This window comes from Nematolebias whitei, chromosome 20 (assembly GCF_014905685.2).
Source record: "Nematolebias whitei isolate Nwh7 chromosome 20, NemWhi1, whole genome shotgun sequence".
NCBI classification, from domain to species: Eukaryota; Metazoa; Chordata; class Actinopteri; order Cyprinodontiformes; family Rivulidae; genus Nematolebias; species Nematolebias whitei.
This window is the reverse complement of record NC_056517.1, coordinates 30,732,518-30,754,138: the sequence shown is the minus strand read 5'-3', so window position 1 is coordinate 30,754,138 and position 21,621 is coordinate 30,732,518. Positions and strand designations below refer to the sequence as shown.

General features: G+C 39.1%; 1 protein-coding gene across 1 annotated transcript in view; it reads right to left on the bottom strand.

Moving 5' to 3' along the window:
- Nucleotides 1-223: 223 nt before the first annotated feature.
- The window catches only part of c20h8orf34 (chromosome 20 C8orf34 homolog), a 103,018-nt gene continuing 81,620 nt past the window's right edge, over nt 224-21,621 (bottom strand). The window contains exons 11-15 of the mRNA XM_037694317.1: nt 21,066-21,192; nt 13,549-14,033; nt 8,949-9,045; nt 1,078-1,113; nt 224-331 (exon numbers count right to left, since the gene is read on the bottom strand). Of these exons, the coding sequence (XP_037550245.1) occupies nt 324-331; nt 1,078-1,113; nt 8,949-9,045; nt 13,549-14,033; nt 21,066-21,192 (753 nt within the window). The 3' untranslated portion in view covers nt 224-323. The remainder of the gene's footprint in view (nt 332-1,077; nt 1,114-8,948; nt 9,046-13,548; nt 14,034-21,065; nt 21,193-21,621) is intronic.

The following is a 21,621-nucleotide window of genomic DNA, read 5'->3' as shown; positions in this document are numbered from 1 at the left end:
ATTATGTCAATGTGCTGTCCTCATGCCATCTGTACGATCCAGGCGTGGAAAAAGTCCATCAGCAACAAAATACGACTTTTTTTTTCTGGTCTCCATCATGCAATAGAGCAAACAAAAATAAATGCCATTTCCATTCTCTCAGTTAAGATTTTCTCAGTTTATCATCCAGGTACAGTACATTGTGTATGAAATCTTCATGAAAAAAGGTATATAATCTCCCCCCACCCATTCTTTTGCGTTATAAAAATAATTGTTCACACATATTCAAAATGTCCAGTGGTTTGCATAATAGTTGATTGGATCGATGTCTCTGGTCTCCATCACTATAGGCCTGCGAAATATGAAAGACAAAAACATCAGTCTCCTAGAAACCCAAATCAGACACATTAAACCACTAACTGGAATAATAACCGAGGCAATTATCGTAAAACAGCCTTTCAATATTTGAACATGTAAAAGAGAAGCGTGAGGTGGAAAATGAGGCGGCGCAGTGGAGGTTCCAGTCGCCATATTTCACAAGACGGCAGATTTCACCGGACAGCTGTGAGCTTTGAGTTTGGTTGCCGCGGCAACGCTCCAGCCTCGCCGATAGCCAAGCAGCAGCAAAAGCCGGCTCAGATCTCCCTCCAGGCTGGCACGCTCTCGCTGGGAACTGTGGGCATCTCCGAAGCCACAAGAAGGGGAACCACAGACGGCCTCAAACCAGACAGACTTTCTCCTTCGCCTAAATGTTGATGCTGTAAGTCGACGCTGTCTGGTGTAAACCCAAATGACTTCATGGAACTGGGCTTCAGCGGGCCCGTCTCCACACACATGCAGCCTCGACCAATCCCACGTCAGAGCCACTACGTCCTCCATTTAGCCTGTGACGGTAATCCACTCGGCCATAAATGAAGGCGGAGGCTTCCACGGTGGTTATTTGGGTAACATGTTATGGTTCTAGGAATGAGGTCATTTAAAGGCACCGAGGTCTTCTCAGTTTTAAGCTGTTGTGTGCAATAGCAGAAATATGGGCATTGATTTGATTAAAATAAAATTTAAATTAATTAATTACCATTTTTATGTTCAGATTCTCACCTGAAAACACTGATCTCTTGCCATCCCGTGAACCACCTGAGAGGAAAATGAATACAAAAAGTGTTACGAGTCATATAAAACATAACTCTTAAAGAGATAGTCTGGATTGTTTGAGGTGTGCTTGAGATACGAGGAGTAAACATTTAACCTGCAGTGCACACAACTCAAGGAGAAACTCTTATGGAGTCAGGCCAATTTGTAATTAATAAATAAATTCAAACTTAAAAGACGTTGTGACTTTAGTGTCAGATAGTTGTTTACAAATAAACATCTAAAGTTGTTTTTTTTTAACTGAAACACATTGTGCGGTTCATTGAAACACATTCACGTCCTATAACTTTCTGATAAAAAACTAATATGTTAAAAGTCACAATAAAATTATTTAATTAAACTGCTGTGAAACGTTAAAGCTTCTTCCTACAAAAACGAAAGTTGTAAGAAAACATATTTTTGTCAAAGTTCATGCTCAATAATCCAGGTAAAAAAATCCAAAAAAAAGTTCAGTCAGGTCATATGGACGGTTTCTTCTTTTGTTGAGATGTTTCATCCTTCATCCAAAGGAATTTGTCAGTCCGAGGAGCCACAGCAAACTCAGTCCCACAAGCAGCACACTCCCATAGTGGGCCAACCAGTTGCTGGTGATAAGATGGTTTCTGGGACCCTCCCTCTCCCCCGTCTACTCCTCTGAGACAGCTATAGCCAAAGTGGTTCAAAATATTAAAGTTTGTTGTGGTTCCTCAGACTGATGAAGTCCTTTGGATGAAGGATGAAATGTCTGAGAAAAAAAAAAGAAATCGTCCAGATGACCTGACTGAAATTTGTTGGATTCTTTTACCTGGATTAACTGGGGACCGAGATGGGGTAGAGGTAGGGCAGCTGACTCGGGACCCGAAAGTCCCAGGCTTGATCCCCCGTCTCTGCACATCTAGTGGTGTCTCTGAACAGCGCACCCCATCCCCAGTTGCTCCCTGGGCGCCCTCAACAGCTGCCCACTGCTCCACCTGGTGGTGGATGGGTGAAATGCAGAGAGCCAATTTCACCATTGTATGAGAACATACAATGATGACACATACACATTATTATTATTATTATTATTATTATTATTACTACTGAGCATGAATTTTGATGTTTTGAACCACTTTGGCTATGGCTGCTTCAGAGGAGTTGACGGGGGAAAGGGCAGGCCCCAGAAACCATCTTATCACCAACAAACTGGTTGCTCCACTATTTGGGTGTGCTGCTTGTGGGACTGAGTTTGTTGTGGCTCCTTGGACTGATGAAGTCCTTTGGATGAAGGATGAAACATCTCAACAAAAAAAGAAACCGTCCAGATGACCTGACTGAACTTTGTTGGAAAACATCTTAATATTTAAGAAATTATAAGATTGACATTTTTTCATATAGCTGGCATATTTTTGTTTTGAACGTGGAGCAGCCAATGCACGACAGGAAGTGACATCATAGGGGAACTCCCAGGTCTATGTGTATACAAACCCTGACTTGTCATATCTTTCTGATGTGACTCAAAATAATCCAAAGAACCAGATTCTTCACACCCGTTTGTGTTGTTAGCCATCATAGCAACACTGTTTGCATCACTTCTTTGTCATCACTTCCTGTTATTGTGCACGTGGGCTCATTTATCACGGACTCCATCGCGTTTTTTCAAAATAAGAGTGGACATAACGTACAATTGGCTGACTGATGGACGAGCCGCACGATCGGCATGGAATTTTTATTTAAAATGAATTGTTTTAAAATATTTAGCACATCCTGCACCTTTGTGCAGCCCACAATGCAGGATAAGCTTCCTCTGCAGAGGATCAGCTGTTCTCTGTGCAGAGCAGAAAAGTGGGCGTGGCCGAGAGCTCATATCAAGACATTCTGTCCTCTTTTAGAGCGTTTAGAGTTTAGAAACATTGTTTAGAATATTACAAGATTGTGAGAAGCATTTAAAATGATTTAAATACTAAAATAAATCACTACTTACTTGTACTACTATATCTACTTCGCAGTTTTTCACTTATTGCAGGGCTTCAGGATACCGATCCCCCACGATAAATGAGGAACTACTGTATATCTCAATAACTGTTCATCTCAGTGGTATCATTTTCTTTTTATTGGCAACATGTTAATAATGTTACCTTTCCATTAATGGATTTAGATTAATCCCAAAAACCTGATGCCATAGGCACTTTAAAGGTTTGAGTTTGACTCCAATGAGTTTTTCCGTTTCTCTAAATTGACTGCTATTACAGATTACGTATAACCTCTTGCCAAAACCTCTTTAAAAAGCATCTGTGTTGTCTCTAAGTAACCATTTCTTCACTGTGTGGACAATGCTTTCTATCCTACTAGGAGGTATATGAGAGGAAACATTAACAGGTTACCTGCATGTTTTAATTCCACATTGTTGGACAGAAATGACCAAATAAATGTCAGAATGGCATCAATTATCTCAGCCAGAACTGAATAAGCTTATAATTATGCCAATTCATTCCAAAGGCATTGTGTTTAATGCATATTGTATGCAATGTGAGCTAATCAAAAGCAGCACACACACGCCCTGTTTTTTATTTTTTTTATTTTTTTTTTATGTTCACAAATCTAACTCTTTTGTGATGAATGGGGTATAAATAACAGAAACCACCACTACAAATATTGACAAAATAATCTCCGCAGGTCGTTTCACCGTGGATGTCGGGGTGTTGAATTCATGAACGTGCTGCAAAGTATAAACATGGTTTTAGAACAAGTGAGGAAAACGACCAACTTTCATCTGTATGGTGGAATGTGTGGTTGACGCTTTGTGGAAGTTTTATAGAATAACAGGAAACGGCTCTGGATTTTCCACGATTATTTAGCTCTCAGGTCAGACACATCTGCTGGGATTCAGTTTTAGGTTTTTATTGATAATTAATGATGTGAAGCACAGCTTGTGTACAGACAGTCGTGTCAGAAATGTTAACATTCAATTTCTTTTAACTATTTATTTTTGAGCAATTAGAACTCCAATTCATTGAGTTAGCGTGCAGTTACAGATCCTAACTAGTCCAAGCAATAGTTGCACCATTTTTCTCTTCAAAGGTATCGTTTAGCTTTCTGCTACTGTTTGAGTAATGTTTAGCAAATTTTAGCTCTTGGTTTTGCTGCTTTTTGATTTTAGCTACCATTTAGCTTATTTTAGCAGTTGTTCATCCCATTTCAGTTTTTAGCTCTTGTTTTAGCTTTTAGCTAAGGTTGTATGTTACCGTTAGCTTTTCTGTATGTTTTTTGCTCCTTTTACATGACAACTTCCATTTTGTTCCTTTAAGATCTTTTTGTTTTAAACTTTAACTCAGTTTCTGCCTATTCAACTTTTTTTTATTTTGTTTGCTAACAAATGAACACGCAAAACTTCAGTAAAGTTATTCAGCATTCGTTCTGCGTATATACAGGAAGTGCTATTTCTCTAGTTTGTAGATTAGCTTCCGTTGCTTTGAAGTAGTATGATAACGTTACCATTTACAAGCATTAATGTGTTTAACCCGAGACGAGACCAAAACTTTAAGGGTCCGAGACCAAGTCAAGACCAAGACCTCAAATAAAATAAATAAAATACAAAATGTTATTATAAAATATTTTTTATAAAAGTTACATACTGCAACTCTGTTTGCTTTTGAGTGAATGTATCAGCTTTTATAAATTTTCAAAGCTACATAAAGAAATCAGACAGTCAGTGGTCTAACTTCATGTGATTCAACAATAAAATTACACAACTGTTAAATTGGAAGCAGTTTCATGCAAAACACTCTTCAGAAGTCCAAACTCAAGACCAAGGATAACCATATAGTTGCATTAGTTACAAGTATATTCTTTATGATTTAAATAGCCAAATTTTATTCCTGATAATTTGGGAGACATCTTCTCCTACGCCCAGACAATCTCTTCTCATTTTCTTGGAGTGACCAGTGTTGCCAGATAGAGTCGAGGTTTTCCAGCCCAAAAATCTGTTAAAAACCACCACATCACACAAAAACCCACCCAGTCAATATATTGTTACAGTATATTTACTGTTAGAACATGAACGCACATCAGTACAAGCCAAGGTAATTTAACAATATGTGGCAAAATGCAGCAATCCAGCAAAAATCTTCCCAGAGTTCCCAGCAAAATCAGAATGAAAATCACCCAATTTGCAGTAAACCGCCCAATCTGGCCACACTGGGCGAGTGAAATGGGGTGGGCGTGACAGCGGTAACAAACATTTATTTAGCAACGAGTCACGTTATCGATTGGATTTGAACCAGTACGTTTTGCATCCAATAAAAACAAAGATGTAAAACAAATCAACTGGACAATAATCTGGCAATTTAGTGATATTTCCACAGTTGTGGTCTTGAAATAAAATCCAGAGTCCTCAATGTCCAAGACCGAGACCATCAAAAAGTGGTCTTGAGACCGGTCTCGAGCACTACAACACTAACAAACATTATAATGTACAAAATAAATAAATAACAGAATAAAATGCAGCTTGTATATAAATGATGTCAAAGCTACAAAGGCATAAAATACGTAGTGAAAAAAGTGTACTTTGAAATCTGATTTCGAGTCTTGTCCTGACTGATAATCATTTTCACACTCACACAGTGACACACAAACCAGACTAGTGGACAGTCCTGAGGGCCCTCTCTCATACAAGAAGGTGCTTTGTCATGTTTTTGTGGCTGCCAGGTTTCTTTTCTCGTCTCTCTCCACTCTCAGAGCCTCGTCTAATTCAATATGTGCTTCATATTCTTTTCCTCAACATGCCATCACCACTGCCAAGGTTCAGAGCAGGCCCCAAAGGGTCATTAGGATAACATATCCATTTATTGTGCAAGATACACATTTGGCAAAACAACAACCCTCCAGAGGAACTAGTTGGAGGGGATGTATTTCTGTGTGACAACCATTCGCCTGCTTGATCTTTTCTTTGACACAAATTCTTGTGTCATAGCATCAGTGAAAGTTGCCTTTTCGAATCCCACATGTGGTTCATTTTCAGTTTGTGGAGCGGTTGCTGCTTCTTTGTTTACTGTAAAAACAGTTTTGTGCTCATTTGAGAAGCTTTATTCCAGCTTAGATCTTTTTTTTTTTTTCTCTTTTAGGACTAATTTATTATTTAATCAGAGTTTTAGCTAAATAAAGATATAATGTTCAGGGTGTGGCTGGTTGTTGGGAAATATGGCTAAAGATCAATGCAGCGCACCGATCCAGAACAAGAGGAGTTGACAACTAGATGCCAAATGACGTTAGGATTGAAATTTAATCGTCTCTTTGAAAAACTTCGGGGTCCAGAAAAATGAGGAACAGATACTTTTTCTGCATATGTAAAGGAAAAAGTTTAAATATATTTACTGACATATTAAATTATTTGCAAACCTTTCAAACCTTGTGGTCGAGATAAAACATTTTGCAAACAAAATTTAGTAAAAATTGTCGTTTATTCCATTGTAAGGAGATGGCTGTTCTTTCCTTGATAATAATATGAATATAAATGGTTTTACAGAGCCTAAAGAGATGGTTCAGTAGTTTGTTTTTTTGTGGCGTACATATCAGTAGTCATCGTCTTACCTGCAGCAGACAGCAGTCAGAGCTATCTCAGTTTGGAAAGTCAATGATAAACTTTCCTGTGTGAGTTAAGGCTAATTTATTTCTTCATAAATTCTTTGTTGCTGGTAAAGATTTTGTGTTTGCACCGCCTCTGATAACTTTGCACAACCCCCTGAACTATCGCTCGCCAAGTAAGTGCCAAGTATTGTGTGATTGGTCAGAAATTCATTGGCCTGTTTATGCAGGAAAGCGGCAGAGGTGCTCTCATTTAGCTTCTACAGCTCTGCTGAAAGCGGCTGGCTGGCCAACTGCGCCAGCAAAACTTATCAGAATAGTCAAATAAAACTTATAACGATAGTTAATGAACGTGGAAGGAGACAGAGTGGTGGCACTGGTGGCACTGGCAGCTCTCTGTGCTGTCCAAGAGGGAGTGCCCCTGAGTCGGGCAGCGTAGGGACACATTCCTGCATCATCTGATGGAAACCGTGCATCTTTCTGACAAATTTGTAAAACAACGCTAGTTCTTGGTTACAAGAATACGAAATCTTCCTCCTCCAACTGCGCCATCATTAACTGTGAATAAATATCCACTCTGCCAACTGTGCTGTCGTGTGAAACGTCTTTAGGAACAAAAATAAATAAAATTTCTCACATCCACGATCAGTGAGACAGGATGCTTTTTGTCAGGTATAAACCCACCTTGTAGGCTAACTGCTGCTCAAAAAAAGACCCATTGAAGAGGGAACTTTTTTCATCTAAAACAACTCAAATTCTAAATTAAACCAAACTCCATGTTTTATTTTTTACAGCCATAATTTTTGACTGAGACAGTTATGTTGTCATCATTTTCTCAACTGAACAATACGTTTCTGTACATATGTAGCGACATGAACGATGCTGTTGATGAACTGAGCCTGTCAGTGATTGGTTTGTCCTTTTAAAACAAACAGTAGTCCCTTATATTTTCTGTCACACAAGAAATCCTCTCGTCTCTCTGAGAACAGCATGCTGCATCTGCTCTGTATGATGTAAAAATGAAAAGGGGGGGATATATTTCATTCATCCATTATCTTTTACCCGCTTCTTCCTTTTTGGGTCGTGGGGGTCACTGCTGTCCATGTCCAGCTATCACTGTGTGAGAGGCGGGGGACACTCTGGACAGGTCGCAGGTCCATCACAGGGACACGCAGAGACAAACGAAACAAACAACCATTCACTCTCTGACTTACACCTAGACACAATTTAGAGTTACCAATCAGACTAACATGCATGTTTTGGGTCTGTGGGAGGAAACCGGAGTACCCGGAGAAAACCCACGCATGTACGGAGAGAACATGCAAACTCCACCCACAAGATTTGAACCAGCGACCTTCTTGCTGAGAAGCAACAGCTCTACAAACTGAGCCACTGTGCCGCCTGTGACAGTCTACTGCAGGTAAAATAGTAAATATATATTAAAGCTCCACACAACCTTTTATTATGATAAAAGCCCTTTAAATCTTGTTTTTTGGTCTATTTACAGTTCTTCTTGGTCTTGTTTTTCTTTTTGTTGTTCTTCCTGTTCTTGTTCTTTTTCTTGTTGTTGTTGTTTTTGTTCTTGCTGTTCATTTAAAAATAACTAGAGGCTTAAATTTAGCGACATGCTAAGCATTGATAAAACAGCCTAAATCTGACATCTCCTCAGCAGATCTCAGTGAAATGAAAAGTACTTAGTTCCACTCTGGTGAGCCTCTGACTCGTACTGCCACGTGCATTTCTCCGATTTACAAAGCAGAACATTCAGTGATGATCTTATTCTGTCATGTTTAAAGCTGCAGTATTAAGTTTATCGTATTGCAGCCAGGTCATTTTCTGTAAAAAGATTTAAATCGTTCAATAACAATCAATCATGTCTATAGAGTAATTCCTGAAACAGATTTTTTTTTTTCTTACATGATGCCAGGAACTTTACATCTCTGTTTTAGAACACATCCAGGATTTCACCCATCAGTGAAATATGGAAATTTCCTGCCCCTGTGTTCTATTTAGAAAGTATTCAAGAAGTTGTTTCTACTTTAATTCAGTTGGGATTTATCAGGGTAGAGTGACACGACGAAATGAGCCAGTTCAGGAAGGTAAAAACATTAAAGAGCGGAGATTTGTGAGCTGTGGATTTGCCTGCGAGACCGCTTTTGAAATAACCCGTGAATAACTGATTTCTGCTGTAACAAGAGTCCAGATCATCAGAGAGACAATCAAACACAGAGTAAAAGAACAAGAAAATAGAGAGTGAAGCCAGCGGAAAGTAAATGACTCACTCTTATCCTGTTCTGGAGGCTCCAGGATGTCACTGTCTGTGTCACTGGGAACATGCCAAGGCTGTCTGATGGCCTGTAACTGCTGGTAAAACTCATCCTGAAATGGAAAAAGAACACAGCGCCAGAGAGGTGATCAAACACTAAAATTATTTATATTTTGTGTAAATAAGCAAAAAAGAAACAGGTGGGAGGGAAAAGTTAAAGAATCTCAACAGTCTAGGCATCTTCAAGTTTCCTATTCTTACAGGTATTACTCAGGACATGTCGAGTTTAGACCTTTTGAAGTGGGGTCCTGTGGAAATGTTATGCACATTCAGTGTCTTACCTGTTATAGATAACTTTATTTGGAGAGTTTACTTCTTACTGGTTTGGCAAGCTAACAGCTAACCAGAGCAAAGCCTAAGTGGATTGTTGCTATTCACCAAAGTCCATGCTCAATAATCCAGATATACAATCCAACAATGTTCAGTCAGGTCATCTGGACGGTTTCTTTTTTGTGCCGAGACGTTTCGCCCTCCATTCAGAGGGCTTCATCAGTCTGAGGAAACACCAAACAAAACTGATACTCCCCCAACAGCTTACTCCAAAGTGGAAACAAACAGTTATGTTGGTACTGTATCAGAGCAGCTACTATTTTTACACATTTTCTGAAATGAAAACTACAGTTTTGGATCTGACCAACTGGACTTTCGACGCAAATGACAAAATCTTTTCAACAAAGCGACAGGGTCCTGGAGAACCCTCATCTGCTTGGACGACACGCATGCAGATGGATATATCTCTGGGGAAGTGGAATGTGCTGCGTCTACCTCTGCTGTCGATCGAGGGCGCCAAAATGCATATAACTATTTATGATAACAGGTTTCCTGTTTTTGGAATAGTCTTGTTCCTGGTTTATCAACGTACAAAAAAGACGGCCGGAGCTAATTTGGCCCTCGTCCGGCTACTGCCTATGTGAAAGTTTGGTTTGTGCTTTGAGGACTCAAAATCAGCTGATTTATGAGCTAAAACGTAAGATGGAGTGATTTGAATTTCAGGCCACCTGCGGCTTTGGGACTCGTCAGCATGAAAACGACCTTGAAGAGGCTCGTAAGCACGGACCAGTAGAGTGCACTCCTATCTGGCCATTTCAGACCTTGGAAGTAGTAAGACTCAAGGCTGACAAGAAAAAATAATCTGCCTGAATAAATCAATTGCTGCGATTATTAAATAACTCCAAATTTAAAAGTGTCAGAGTAACTTATGCAAACACAGTTTTAAAACTTTTACCCTTCTTCCAGTTCAGTAATAAGCACATACTCTGGCAGAAATACTTCCATCCATCCATCCATTATCTTTACCCGCTTATTCCATTTTGGGTCACGGGGGTCACTGGTGCCCATGTCCAGCAATCACTGTGCGAGGGGCGGGGTACACCCTGGACGGGTCGCAAGTCCATCACAGGGACACATAGAGACAAACGAGACAAATAACCATTCACACTCTCACTCACACCTAGGGACAATTTAGAGTTACCAGTCAGCCTAACATGCATGTTTTTGGTCTGTGGGAGGAAACCGGAGTACCCGGAGAAAACCCACGCATGCACGGAGAGAACATGCAAACTCCACCCAGAAGGCACCTGGACCGGGGTTTGAACCAGGGACCTGCTCGCTGAGAGGCAGCAGCTCTACCAGTTGCGCCACCGTGCTGCCGGCAGAAATACTTGTATTATGATATTCCTCATGAAAATTCTCCAGGCTACACCTGATGTACTACAGCTAGCTGGTGATGTTGCTAAGAATGGTTAAAAGTGGTTTGAAGATGGGAGAAGCTTGATTTGCTTTCTTTAAGCGCATCATTCTGATCAGAATTAAACAATTTCATTGAACTGACATTTGACAAAGATCTATCTACAACAGGTAAGATATTCATTTTTCAGAATTTTTCAATTGAACCTCCTTTCAAAAGCTGTGAATGATCAATTCAAGCTCTAACAAAGGCACATCTTGAGCAATATTAAATTGTAATTATCAAGCTTTGAAGTGTGTTTAAATTGTAAATAAAAATATATACATTTTTTGAATTACTTAAACTTCCTAAAAGATATGTTTAACTGGAAACAATAACAGATGTAGACGTTGTGGTAAAGTATGTTCTCTTGTTTAGAAAAAAGAAAAATATTAATTTGATGTTTATAGCAGTAGAAATCCTTGAATGAATAAAAATTGACAATTAACAAACAGCCAGTTTGTGCATTTGCTTTTCTCCATCCTAAATACTTGGCGAGTTGTGTAAGGTTTATGCAACACAGTAGTGAACGTGTTTTCATCCGAGTTGTTTTTCACAGTTTTAAACGTCTCACTTTCAGTACCAGACTCCTTCTGTTGTTGCACTTTAAACAGTTTAGTGACTGGGTTAAAACGGACGACTGTTTTATTTAAAAATCAATTTTACATAATGGTGCCGCAAAAAAAAACAACGGTTTGTTAAAGTAAAACATATAAAATCTGATCTTTTCAACCTGAAATTTCAGAAGTTGCCACATGAAAATAAGTATTTATGCAAAATTTGTATACTTTTACTGACAAATCCAAATGGATAAATTGTTCTAACGCAACAAGCACAAACCAATTTATTCAGGTATGAAGTTTATGAATTTTTATGTTTGGCGTTTTAAGGCTTTAGTTATTCAATAAGGGAACAGGTGGCCTCAATAAAAGCCGACTGGGTGCACAGGAATAAGGTTTTGGATCATGTCACGAGGTGTCAACTGGTATAACTGTCAAAAAGTATCCAAAGAGGCCGTAAAGCTACTGGCCGTCATTAGGAAAGCCTTCAAAAATGGCTTCGATTTAACAGGGCTGCTGTTAAGTAAATCATGAAAGGAAAATATGAAAAGAGATCCCTCTGAACGTAGTCCTTTAATGCCAGGCTCATTTTTCCACAATGAAATGACATCCTACTGTACAGACCTCCACGGCTCTCCACAAAACCCCACACGAAGTATGTGTGTGTTTGGTAGGGTCATAGAAAAGCTCACACTTAATCTGTTCATGTTCACGTTCCGCAGCTTTCCTGGAAATGCACTTTTTATCTTATTTTACTCAACTTTCTCATGAAGTGGGTCAGTTTATCAAAGGTTTATCATGTTTAAACCGGGTTGAGCTATACTTCACTGCAACAGTAGAGACAACTTGTCACATAAAGGCTATTTCCATTTCAAATAATAGTTCAGAAGTGGGTATTTTCTGTTCTGCCACACAAAAAGCTACAGCCAAGAGACAAAGACTTGTTACAGAGGCACGAGAAACCAGCTAGACTGTTTCTGTCTAGAGGTTAAGTAAATACACAAAAAGTAAGTGCAAAAATAACAATTTGTGGTTTATGTGCTGGGCTTTTTGTCTGCCTGGCTCATACTTTCTGGAGTCTTGTCATGACTATCTTCAGGCAGTCACTGCGCCGTGCCAAAACGTATTCTGTCTATGAAACGGTCTACAACCAGGAATGCATTTTCACATCCCCCACACAAATTTTTTAAATAGATTTGTAAAACCATAATGCCCATACAGAATATTGTTCTTCCTAGAAAAGGTCGAGTTCACCGTTTAGGGTTTTATGCTTGGATAAGATAACTGGTGGGTTTTTATTTGACAAAGAGATATGGAAGAAGTGTTTACTCTCTTTTTTTTCAAATAAGACTATTGTTAGACGTCTTTACGGAGTTCGCTTGTAAGAAAAAAAAATTCTTTAGGACAAAAGTTGCAACACTGCAACACATTTTTGTTGCATTTTAAAATAAAAGAAACTGTGATACAGTATAAAATCATGCAACTACACTAAAGGATGTGATGTGATACTGTACAATTCAATACAATAAGATGCAATTTGAAATACATTTTTGTAATATATGATATAATATGTTGGAATGCAATAATATATGAAGCAATACACATTGCAACAGGATATAATGTCATAAGATGAAGTATGATACAGTGCAGTATGGTATGATATAATGCAATGCAAAATAATGTGATGTATTGTGATGCAATACGATATGATGGAATATGATATATCGTCATCTGATGTGGTTTGTCATACGATGCAATATGATACAATGCAGTACTGAGCAATGTAGTATACCGTATTTTTCGGATTATAAGGTGCATTAAGCAAAACAAAACAGCCAGATAAGTCACTTTATTCATCTCATTCATAATTTCCACATAAAAATCGATTTGAGGTCAGTAAGCACAACCAGAATTAATACACAAGGAGCACCTGATTATAAGGCTCACTGCCGATTTTTGAGAAAATTAAAGGATTTTAAGTGCGCCTTATAGTCTGAAAAATACGGTAATATAATGTGAGGCAATAGATTATTATGCACAATATTGTTGCCTTGGGGAAATTTATTTTTGACTCATTGTCCCAATAACTTCCTCCACAAACGTTCTATAAAGAGACTTTTAAATCAATCTTGAACAAAACAAATGAGTCACTAGTGAGATAAAATGCACAATTATCCACAACACTTTCAGCTTTTAAAGGTACCAAAATATGAATAACTCAGCTGAGTTATGCACCAAGGTTGAAAGCTTGTTTCTGTTTGGGGTCTTACCTCAGACAGATACGCCCGAAGACTGGCACCAAGGCTGTCTGTGGTACTTAAACCTGGAGGGGTGAGCAGCGGTCGAGGCAGTATAGGCTGACATGTGGGCGTCACAGGGCGGCTTCGAGACCTCCTGAATGTCACCTCTTTATGAGATCCAGGGTTAAACGTGGAGCGTGTCAGTAAGCTAGTAGGGGTTAGAGGCTTGCTGGGGGTTCTGGGGGTTTGAGTCCTACTCCCGGGGTTGCTGGGAGACTTAGTCCGACCCATGGTCAGGGAGGTGGGCTTGGGGCTCAGCAAGGGGAGATTAATGCCATAAGGGTTGGCTGAGAAGCTGGGAGACTGAGGCCTGGAGACGAGGCTGGCCAGAGGAAGCGTGTCAGGTAGAGCACGGTGACGCAATGGGTTGTGGAGCAGACCGCCATGTGGATTGTTGGAGCTCCTAGTGGTCATCTTTCCTACTTCTGCCAGTTTGGCCAGGTCCTTTTCAACCTCTGTTGAAGAGAGAATAAAAAACATCCAAACATCACTCAATACACAGTTTTAAAGACAAAAAGTATAAAAAAGAAGACTTGAGTGCTCTTTGGTATCAAAAACATAGTATTACAGGGGAAACAAGCAGTACGTAGATGTCCCCCATTTTCAAGATGAGTTCTTTTCTGTGCTGGAATTTAACTGGGAATGCAAGTAACCCTTACAGTTTTTGTTGCAAGATCAAGTGGGTAGGAGTTGGAATAGAGGTCGGTTTATTGTTTTTGCTTGTCCGAGGTGGCACAGAGGGACAGATCTTTGAGAGTGGAGGGAGCATTTTTATCCAGTACCACTTGCAATGGCGGAGCCAGTGGGTGGCCAATGGTGGCCACCTCACCAGCCATCCATTATCCATTTCGTTCCGTGACAGGGGACAAAAAGAGAGATAATAAACGATAAATCGAAAAAAATATATTTTTTGTTTAAAATTGACGTTTATCACAGATTTTATTTTATCTTTCCCAAATTGAAAAAAATGATCAGAGTTTTCATCCATTTGCGACAGTGCCTGTAAAACTCTGTACAAATCCCAGATGACCCTCCAAGATTCCACCATAACGTCAGCTCTGCTTTTCATCAGAGTTCAGAGGCCACGAAAGGAAGCTGGTCCGCATCCCGCTGGACAGATGATTCACAAATTTTACCGAGCATTAAGATAGGCGCGACTGCTCGCTTTAATCCTTCTTCTGGGTAATGATGACAATATTTACAGCTCTTGTAAACCGTGATGAATCAAGCTTCCCCCTAAAAAAAATAAAAAAAATAAAAAAAACTGATAGCAAGTTCAGAATGGAATATTTTTCCATTTTTTCTAGGAAAACAAACTTGTTTGTTTCCCTGGTAGTTTAAGTAACAGTGTCTGTTTGAAAAGAACTGACAGTGCCAACCTCTGCGATCAACATCTGGGTAATTTTCCCCAACTGTTATGCTTTTGTTTCAAATGCTGGCAATCCGAGTTCAACAAACCTGTCTGGGACTTATCATCGGAGAGGCATAATTTTACGACTGAGTCATCGGGAGTGAGTCTTTCTGCAGAGCTGTATATGTGTGGTGTCAAATAAAACAAAAGCAAGCATGACAAGTATTTCATAAACCTTGACTTCCTTGTTTTTGAGCAAATGGTGCTTCGCTCCCATACAAACAACATTTTTCCATGTGACAATTTGAACCATATGTTCCTGCTCGCTGACAGATACCCATTTAATATGCAAAGTAGAAAACAACTCATACATTTTGCATTGAAAACCCCTCCTTTAATGTCAGTTTGCACATCTGTTTTACAGCATTATTCAATATTCATGAGTACATTCATTTATTTGACAATACAAATAGATTTATTGTGTTTAAAGCTTTTCTCTGCTCAATAATCTGGTTTATTTTCAGGAGATAGAAAATTCAGTTTAATGTTAACTAAGCTGATGAGCTCTGTTGGTGCACAGTCCACATGATGACAAGTAATTTAACTGGAACAAGGAACTGTAATTAGCCGATTCCCCTGCACAGCTCCTGACCTTAAGACCGTACTTGTCGCCGTACACGTCGCATCAGTCCAAATATGTCTAATGATGTGGAAAAAATTAATATGTTGCGTTGCCGTATAAGTCGCATCTATTATGCGTCACCGCTGACCACCCAGAAACGTGGGTCGGTGTTGTGCCAAAAATGGATTGGCTGCCAAATGGAGGCCGCGGCGCGCATGTTAAGACTTTAACAAGATTTCAACAAGATTAACACTTAAAAACAATTATTTGTTTGCTCAAAATTATAGCAAAGGTGTGTCTCAGTTGAACATTTCCTTAATAAATGCACTTTATTGGTCAAATCAGCTGCATTTTCAAAAATGGATTTGTGGAAGTCAGAATGCGCAGAGGGACGACTAGCTGTGCATTTTCTTGAAATTTAACAAGATAACCACCTAAAAACAAATATTTGTTATACAGCCAAGTGTTTCATTAATAGCCACTTTTACCTATTAATGAGACTCTTGGCTTGCCATATAGGTCGAGCGCCCTCTAGCGGTTGAAAATGGTAGTGTTCAATATTTTCCATGTCAGAATGAATGAAATCGTCAGATCTCAGCCAAAAATTGGGTTAAAACTATGGGGAAAAAAATCTAAATAAGTCGCTTTGTCGTATAAGTCACGACATGTAAATGTATGCAAAACGTTGTGACTTATAGTGAAAATTATGGTAAATTAATTCCTGTGAAACAAACCTGCATGATACTTAAATACATTTTACACACTATAGTCTAAAATAAACCTGTTCCACGTATGATTTCCCAGTTTCACGTCAAACCCACCCACACCCCGTTAACTGTGAGTGTGTGATTATATTCTGCTGTAAACAGGATACTTTCATTAGTCATTTATTCCAGTAAAATTCATCTCGAGATATTTATAGTTCTAATGATAACACCACATGTTTTAGGTTGTGTAAATCTCACCCATAAATGGTCACTCTACTCTTGAACTTGTAAACCATTTCTCCTGACTTCCTGACATTAAAGAGGCACAGAATACCTTTAGAAATTCTGTCGATAAGCTGTCTTTCACAGATGTTTCCATAAAGCGACGTGAGGAAAGAAATGCATACAACAAAATTTAATATATGGCATGAAGTTTTGATTCAATTTCAGTAAGAAAAATGAATAAAAACAAAAGGAGAAGATGGAGCAAACAGACCAAATCTATTAAAGTCTTTGATCAGGGAGCGGTTGAACATGGTGAGAGAATACACAACCACTGCACGCAATAAAACCATTTCAAATGCATGCACTCTTTATTGGGTCCCTCCTCTGAAAATAAACAAGATCACTAATGACATATTTGCCTGCAGTCTTGCATTCATACCCAACACTGCTTCCCTGAATGAACTCAAACACAGCCTTGATGTTCTTGAATCAGCAGACAGACTTTTCTTACAACAGAATTTATAGTTATGTGTTTATCACGGCATTAATTAACACCTGTAAGACAAAATATTATGTTTGAATGTTAAAAAAAGTTTAAAATGATGCATATTCTTAGAGTGTGTTGTATAAAAATAAAGACATGATCGTCGACGTAAAGAAAAACGAGATGGAAGTTCATGACATGAAGCTAATCAACTTGAAAAGGCGAATTCATTTTCCAAACAAAGTCAACGAGACGTCTGCAGACGCCTGAATATTCAGTACCAGCGTGCAGCTGAAGTTATTCTTAGCACAAATGTTGCAGTGCATTCTTCAAAAACTCACGCCGTTACGTTTACAGAAAAGCTGCATGTTCACGTCACTCCTCCAATATGCTTCAAATAAGACAGGCGTGTGAAGGTCTGCTCAAAGCCCTAACACAGTGTGAGGCAGTCAAACGGAGGGGAAGACATGCATAAACAAACAAATGCATGACACATGACGCTTACATGGCGCCGTTCCCCCTTGCCTTTCATCTGATTCATAAACCGTACTTGACCTTTATGACAGCAACTGACTCACCCGGACGTCACACGTGTCAAAGATGAGCAGCAGAATGAATAATATTGTCCGAGCTGCTTAAAAAAATGGAAGCTTTATGAGAAAATACTAGTTTTTCTGCACAAATGGGCGTTAATTAACTTAGCTGGATTTAATAAATGAATATAAATATTCAATTTAAACTCAATTCAAAAATACTTTATTAATCCCAGAGGGAAATTAAGTGTTGTCGTAGCTCATCATCTTGGTTTCGTTTAAGAGTTGTTATAGATGCTGAGCAGTGGGCAGGAAGGATCTCCTGCAGCAAATTCAAAGAATCTGGCCACAGATACTGATCCATGCACCTGGATCCAGCTTGCTGTCAGATCTGGCGGACCTCTCGGTCCTCCTGGGTAGCAGGACTGCCCGACTGCTGGGTAGAATTCCTCCCTGAGTGATGGTCACTCCTCCCAGCAGTCTGACGAGCTTCTCATCACCACGGACAGACAGGTGGTCAGGTACTCGAGTACAGCCACCAGGTTGATGGAAATTCAACCACGGTGCCTCCTTTTCAAATCATTTGGGGCTGTAGCTGATGTATTTGAGCTTTTGAGATGTTAATCAGCTGCTCCTGGTTGTTAAAAAACACCTTGTCGCCATGGCTACGCATCATAACAAATGCCCAAAAGTTAAAAGGTTTCTATAAAAATCCTTCCAGCTGCGCAGCATCCAATACCAGAGGAAGTAATCATCTGAAAAAAGTGATTTACATCCAGAAAAAAGAGGAATTAAAGATTTCAAAAGCAATAACTCAGAATGAAAGTAACAGAGCTACTCCAACATGCAGCCACCCCGAGCGGCGCAGTTCTAGAACTAGAACAATTAGAGCTGTGATGACATTTAATATTAAAATGTTAGGAAATGATTAAAAAAAAAAAAAAAAAAATGAATGAACACAAATAAACTTTAACCTGAATATAAACGAGGATTAGGGATCCCAGATGTTTATTAGTTTTACTTGACATTTTACATCAGGGTGTGCGCAGAAAAACGTGTGGTAAGAACAGAAAAATGGATTTTGTTGGTATTTTCTTGTGGAAAAATTGAAACTTTTTTCACATCATGCCACTGTTCCAATGTGAAAGCATTTTGGTCTGAAGGGTTTTATGGGACTTTAAAGATTGTGAATCCATGTTTACCTCTTTGTCAAGCAGCTGCTAAAATAAAAGAAAGTTACAAAAAAAAAAAAAAAAAAACTTCAAAGCTCATGCTCAATAATCCAGGTAAAATAAACCCAACAAAGTTAAGTCAGGTCCTCTGGATGGTTTCTTTATGTTGAAACGTTTCGTCTTTCATCCAAAGGACTTCATCAGTCCGAGGAGCTGCAACAAACTCAGTCCCATAAGTAGCACACTCACTTAGTGGGCCAACCAGTTTTATGGTGATAAGACGGTTTCTGGAGTCCGCCCTCTCCCCCATTGACTCCTCTGAGGCAGCCATAGCCAAAGTTCAGAGGTGTCTTCTCCCCACCTCACGAGCACTAGAGCTGTATTTTGACATCTCCACAGGAGCTTTCCTCTGACAGAAGAAAAATGTCCAGGTCTAAAAGCCACACTGATGAACAGTTATTGAAAAAGTCAAGTCAAATTTATTTATAAAGCACATTTAAAACAGCAGCTGTTACCAAAGTGCTTAACAATAAGATCAAAGCAGTAATTAAAGAAAAAATAACAACAAGATGTAATTAAAATCATTAAAAAAAAAAAAACATAAAACCACAAAAACAATGAGAAACAATGAAATACTAAATCAAATCACGCTGTGGTAAACGTCAGAGAAAACAGGTGTGTATTTGGAGAGATTTAAAAGCAGGGAGTGACGTGGCCTGTCTAATGCTGAGGGGCAGATTGTTCCAAAGTTTAGGGTCCATGACTGAAAAAGCCCAATCTCCTCTGAGCTGCAGCCTGTTTTTTGTACAACTAAGAGCAGCTGGTCAGTTGATCTCAGCACCCGAGAAGGAACATGTGGTTGAAGTGGGTCAGAAAGGTATGAGGGCGCAAGGCCATTAATGCACTTAAAGGCGAACAAGAGAATTTCAAAATCAATTCTGACACATACAGGGAGCCAGTGAAGAGGACAAAACTGGTAAAATATGCTCCAATCTGAGAGTTACTGTTAAAAGCCGAGCTGCAGCATTTTGGACGAACTGGAGACATGAAAGGGATACCTGACTGATCCCAACATAGAGAGCGTTACAGAAGTCTAACCAGACTGTAACGAATGCATGGACTATTTTTTCAAGGTCAGATCCAGTCAACGTTAACTTAAGCTTAGCTATCTGCCATAACTGGAAGAAGTTTTTTTTTTTTTTTGTAGAACAGAGTTAATCTATTTATTAAACTTAAAGTCAGAGTCTAAAACCATCCTGAGATTTGTAACAGACTGCCTAAGATATGGATCAAGAGAGTCAAGGTTAATAGGAACAGAGACAGCAGTAGAGCTAGGGCTAAACACAATGACTTCAGTTTTCTGATCATTGAAACTTAAAAAGTTTGAAGCCATCCGTGCCTTAATGTCATCAAGACATTTTAACAGAGGGTGGACTGTGCATGAACTATTTGGTTTAAAGGGCAAAAAATCTGAGAATCATCAGCAAAACAATGAACTGAAAGATCATGTTTCCTCAGGATAGATCCCAAGGGGAGCAGATACAATGACAGCAGAAGGGGTCCAAGAATCAAACCCTGTGGGACCCCACAGGAAAGAGGCACTGACGCAGATACACTATTTCCAACTTTAACACAGAAACTCCTGTTACTTAGGTAAGAATGGAAAAAAAGTAGTCCAAATTTGCCTATCTTCATTTCAAAAGTATACTCCAGCAGATTAAATCATAAACTTGGGGGCAGCTGATGAGTTGCGTACAAAGTGGACCGAGACAGATACAATGTTGGCAACAAAATTATATGCAAATGTTTTGCAAACTGTGCACATGGCAATAAGTTGTGACTTTCAAAAACTGGCTTACTGGTTGCTTAGTCACAAATTCAGTGAGACTACAAAAGTCAATTTGCCTATTTTCTTGCAATTTTGAGCCACCAGCCAGTCTGCTTCCAGTCACAACCCAGTGAGCTTTAAATGGTTTTGTCAAACTAGAAGAGATTTAAATCTAATAGCTTTTTCCAAATGCCAAAAGGTGAGTTGAAATTATTTTTAGTTTTAAAATTGGAAGGTACCAAACTGGGTTTTGATATTAAAAATGTATGTACAAGTTGTGTTGTTTGATAGAAACAACGAGTTTTTCATGTTTTACCGATTGATTTGAATAAATTCCTTCACAAGGATAAAATGTATGATTGCATGATTACTGAAATTTTGGGTTAAATTAAACAAGACAAATCTCTGACAAAAAGTAGTTTTTTTTTTGTTTTTTTTGTGGTCAGACTCAGAATAATATTTCAGCTTCAAAAATGGTGATTTACAATGTGTTTCAATATAAGCACACGACAAATAAAACTCATTTGGATTCATTAAAGCCACAAGTCGCACAAAAAGCACCTACCAGCGAGCTGTTTGCCCATGTTCTCCAGCTCTTTAGAAAAGAGGGGGTCGCCAAGCAGCAGGCCCGTCTGCCCCACAGAGCTCCCACCTCGCACAGCCTTCAGATCAGCGTCCCAGACAGCCTGACGCTAGTTAGTGACGAGAACAAGGGGGGGTAGAGAGTCAGTCACATTAGAAGAAAGACCCTTCAATTAGCTCTTTATATATAATTTTCAGCTAATGCTGAAAATATCTGAGCCATATCTGCAGAGGAAAAAAAAGAAGCCAATTATTATTTCATGGGGTTTAAAAAAACACGAGAAACCACAGCAAGTGTAGATGAAAGCTTACAGCACGGAGGGAACTTTGTTAAATGAACGTATGCAGCGAGACAGTCAGTAGTGGTTCAGAACCACATTTTTTTAATAACTATCAGCAGGGACTTGCATGCAGACTCGTGCGTTGGCATAGAGCCTGTCAACAGCAAATTGTGCAATGACGATAAAGCAGCAATAAATTCGGAATTGCTCCCTTGAGAGCGCACGGAGTCTTCAAAAGTGTAAAAAGCTTAATTTTTG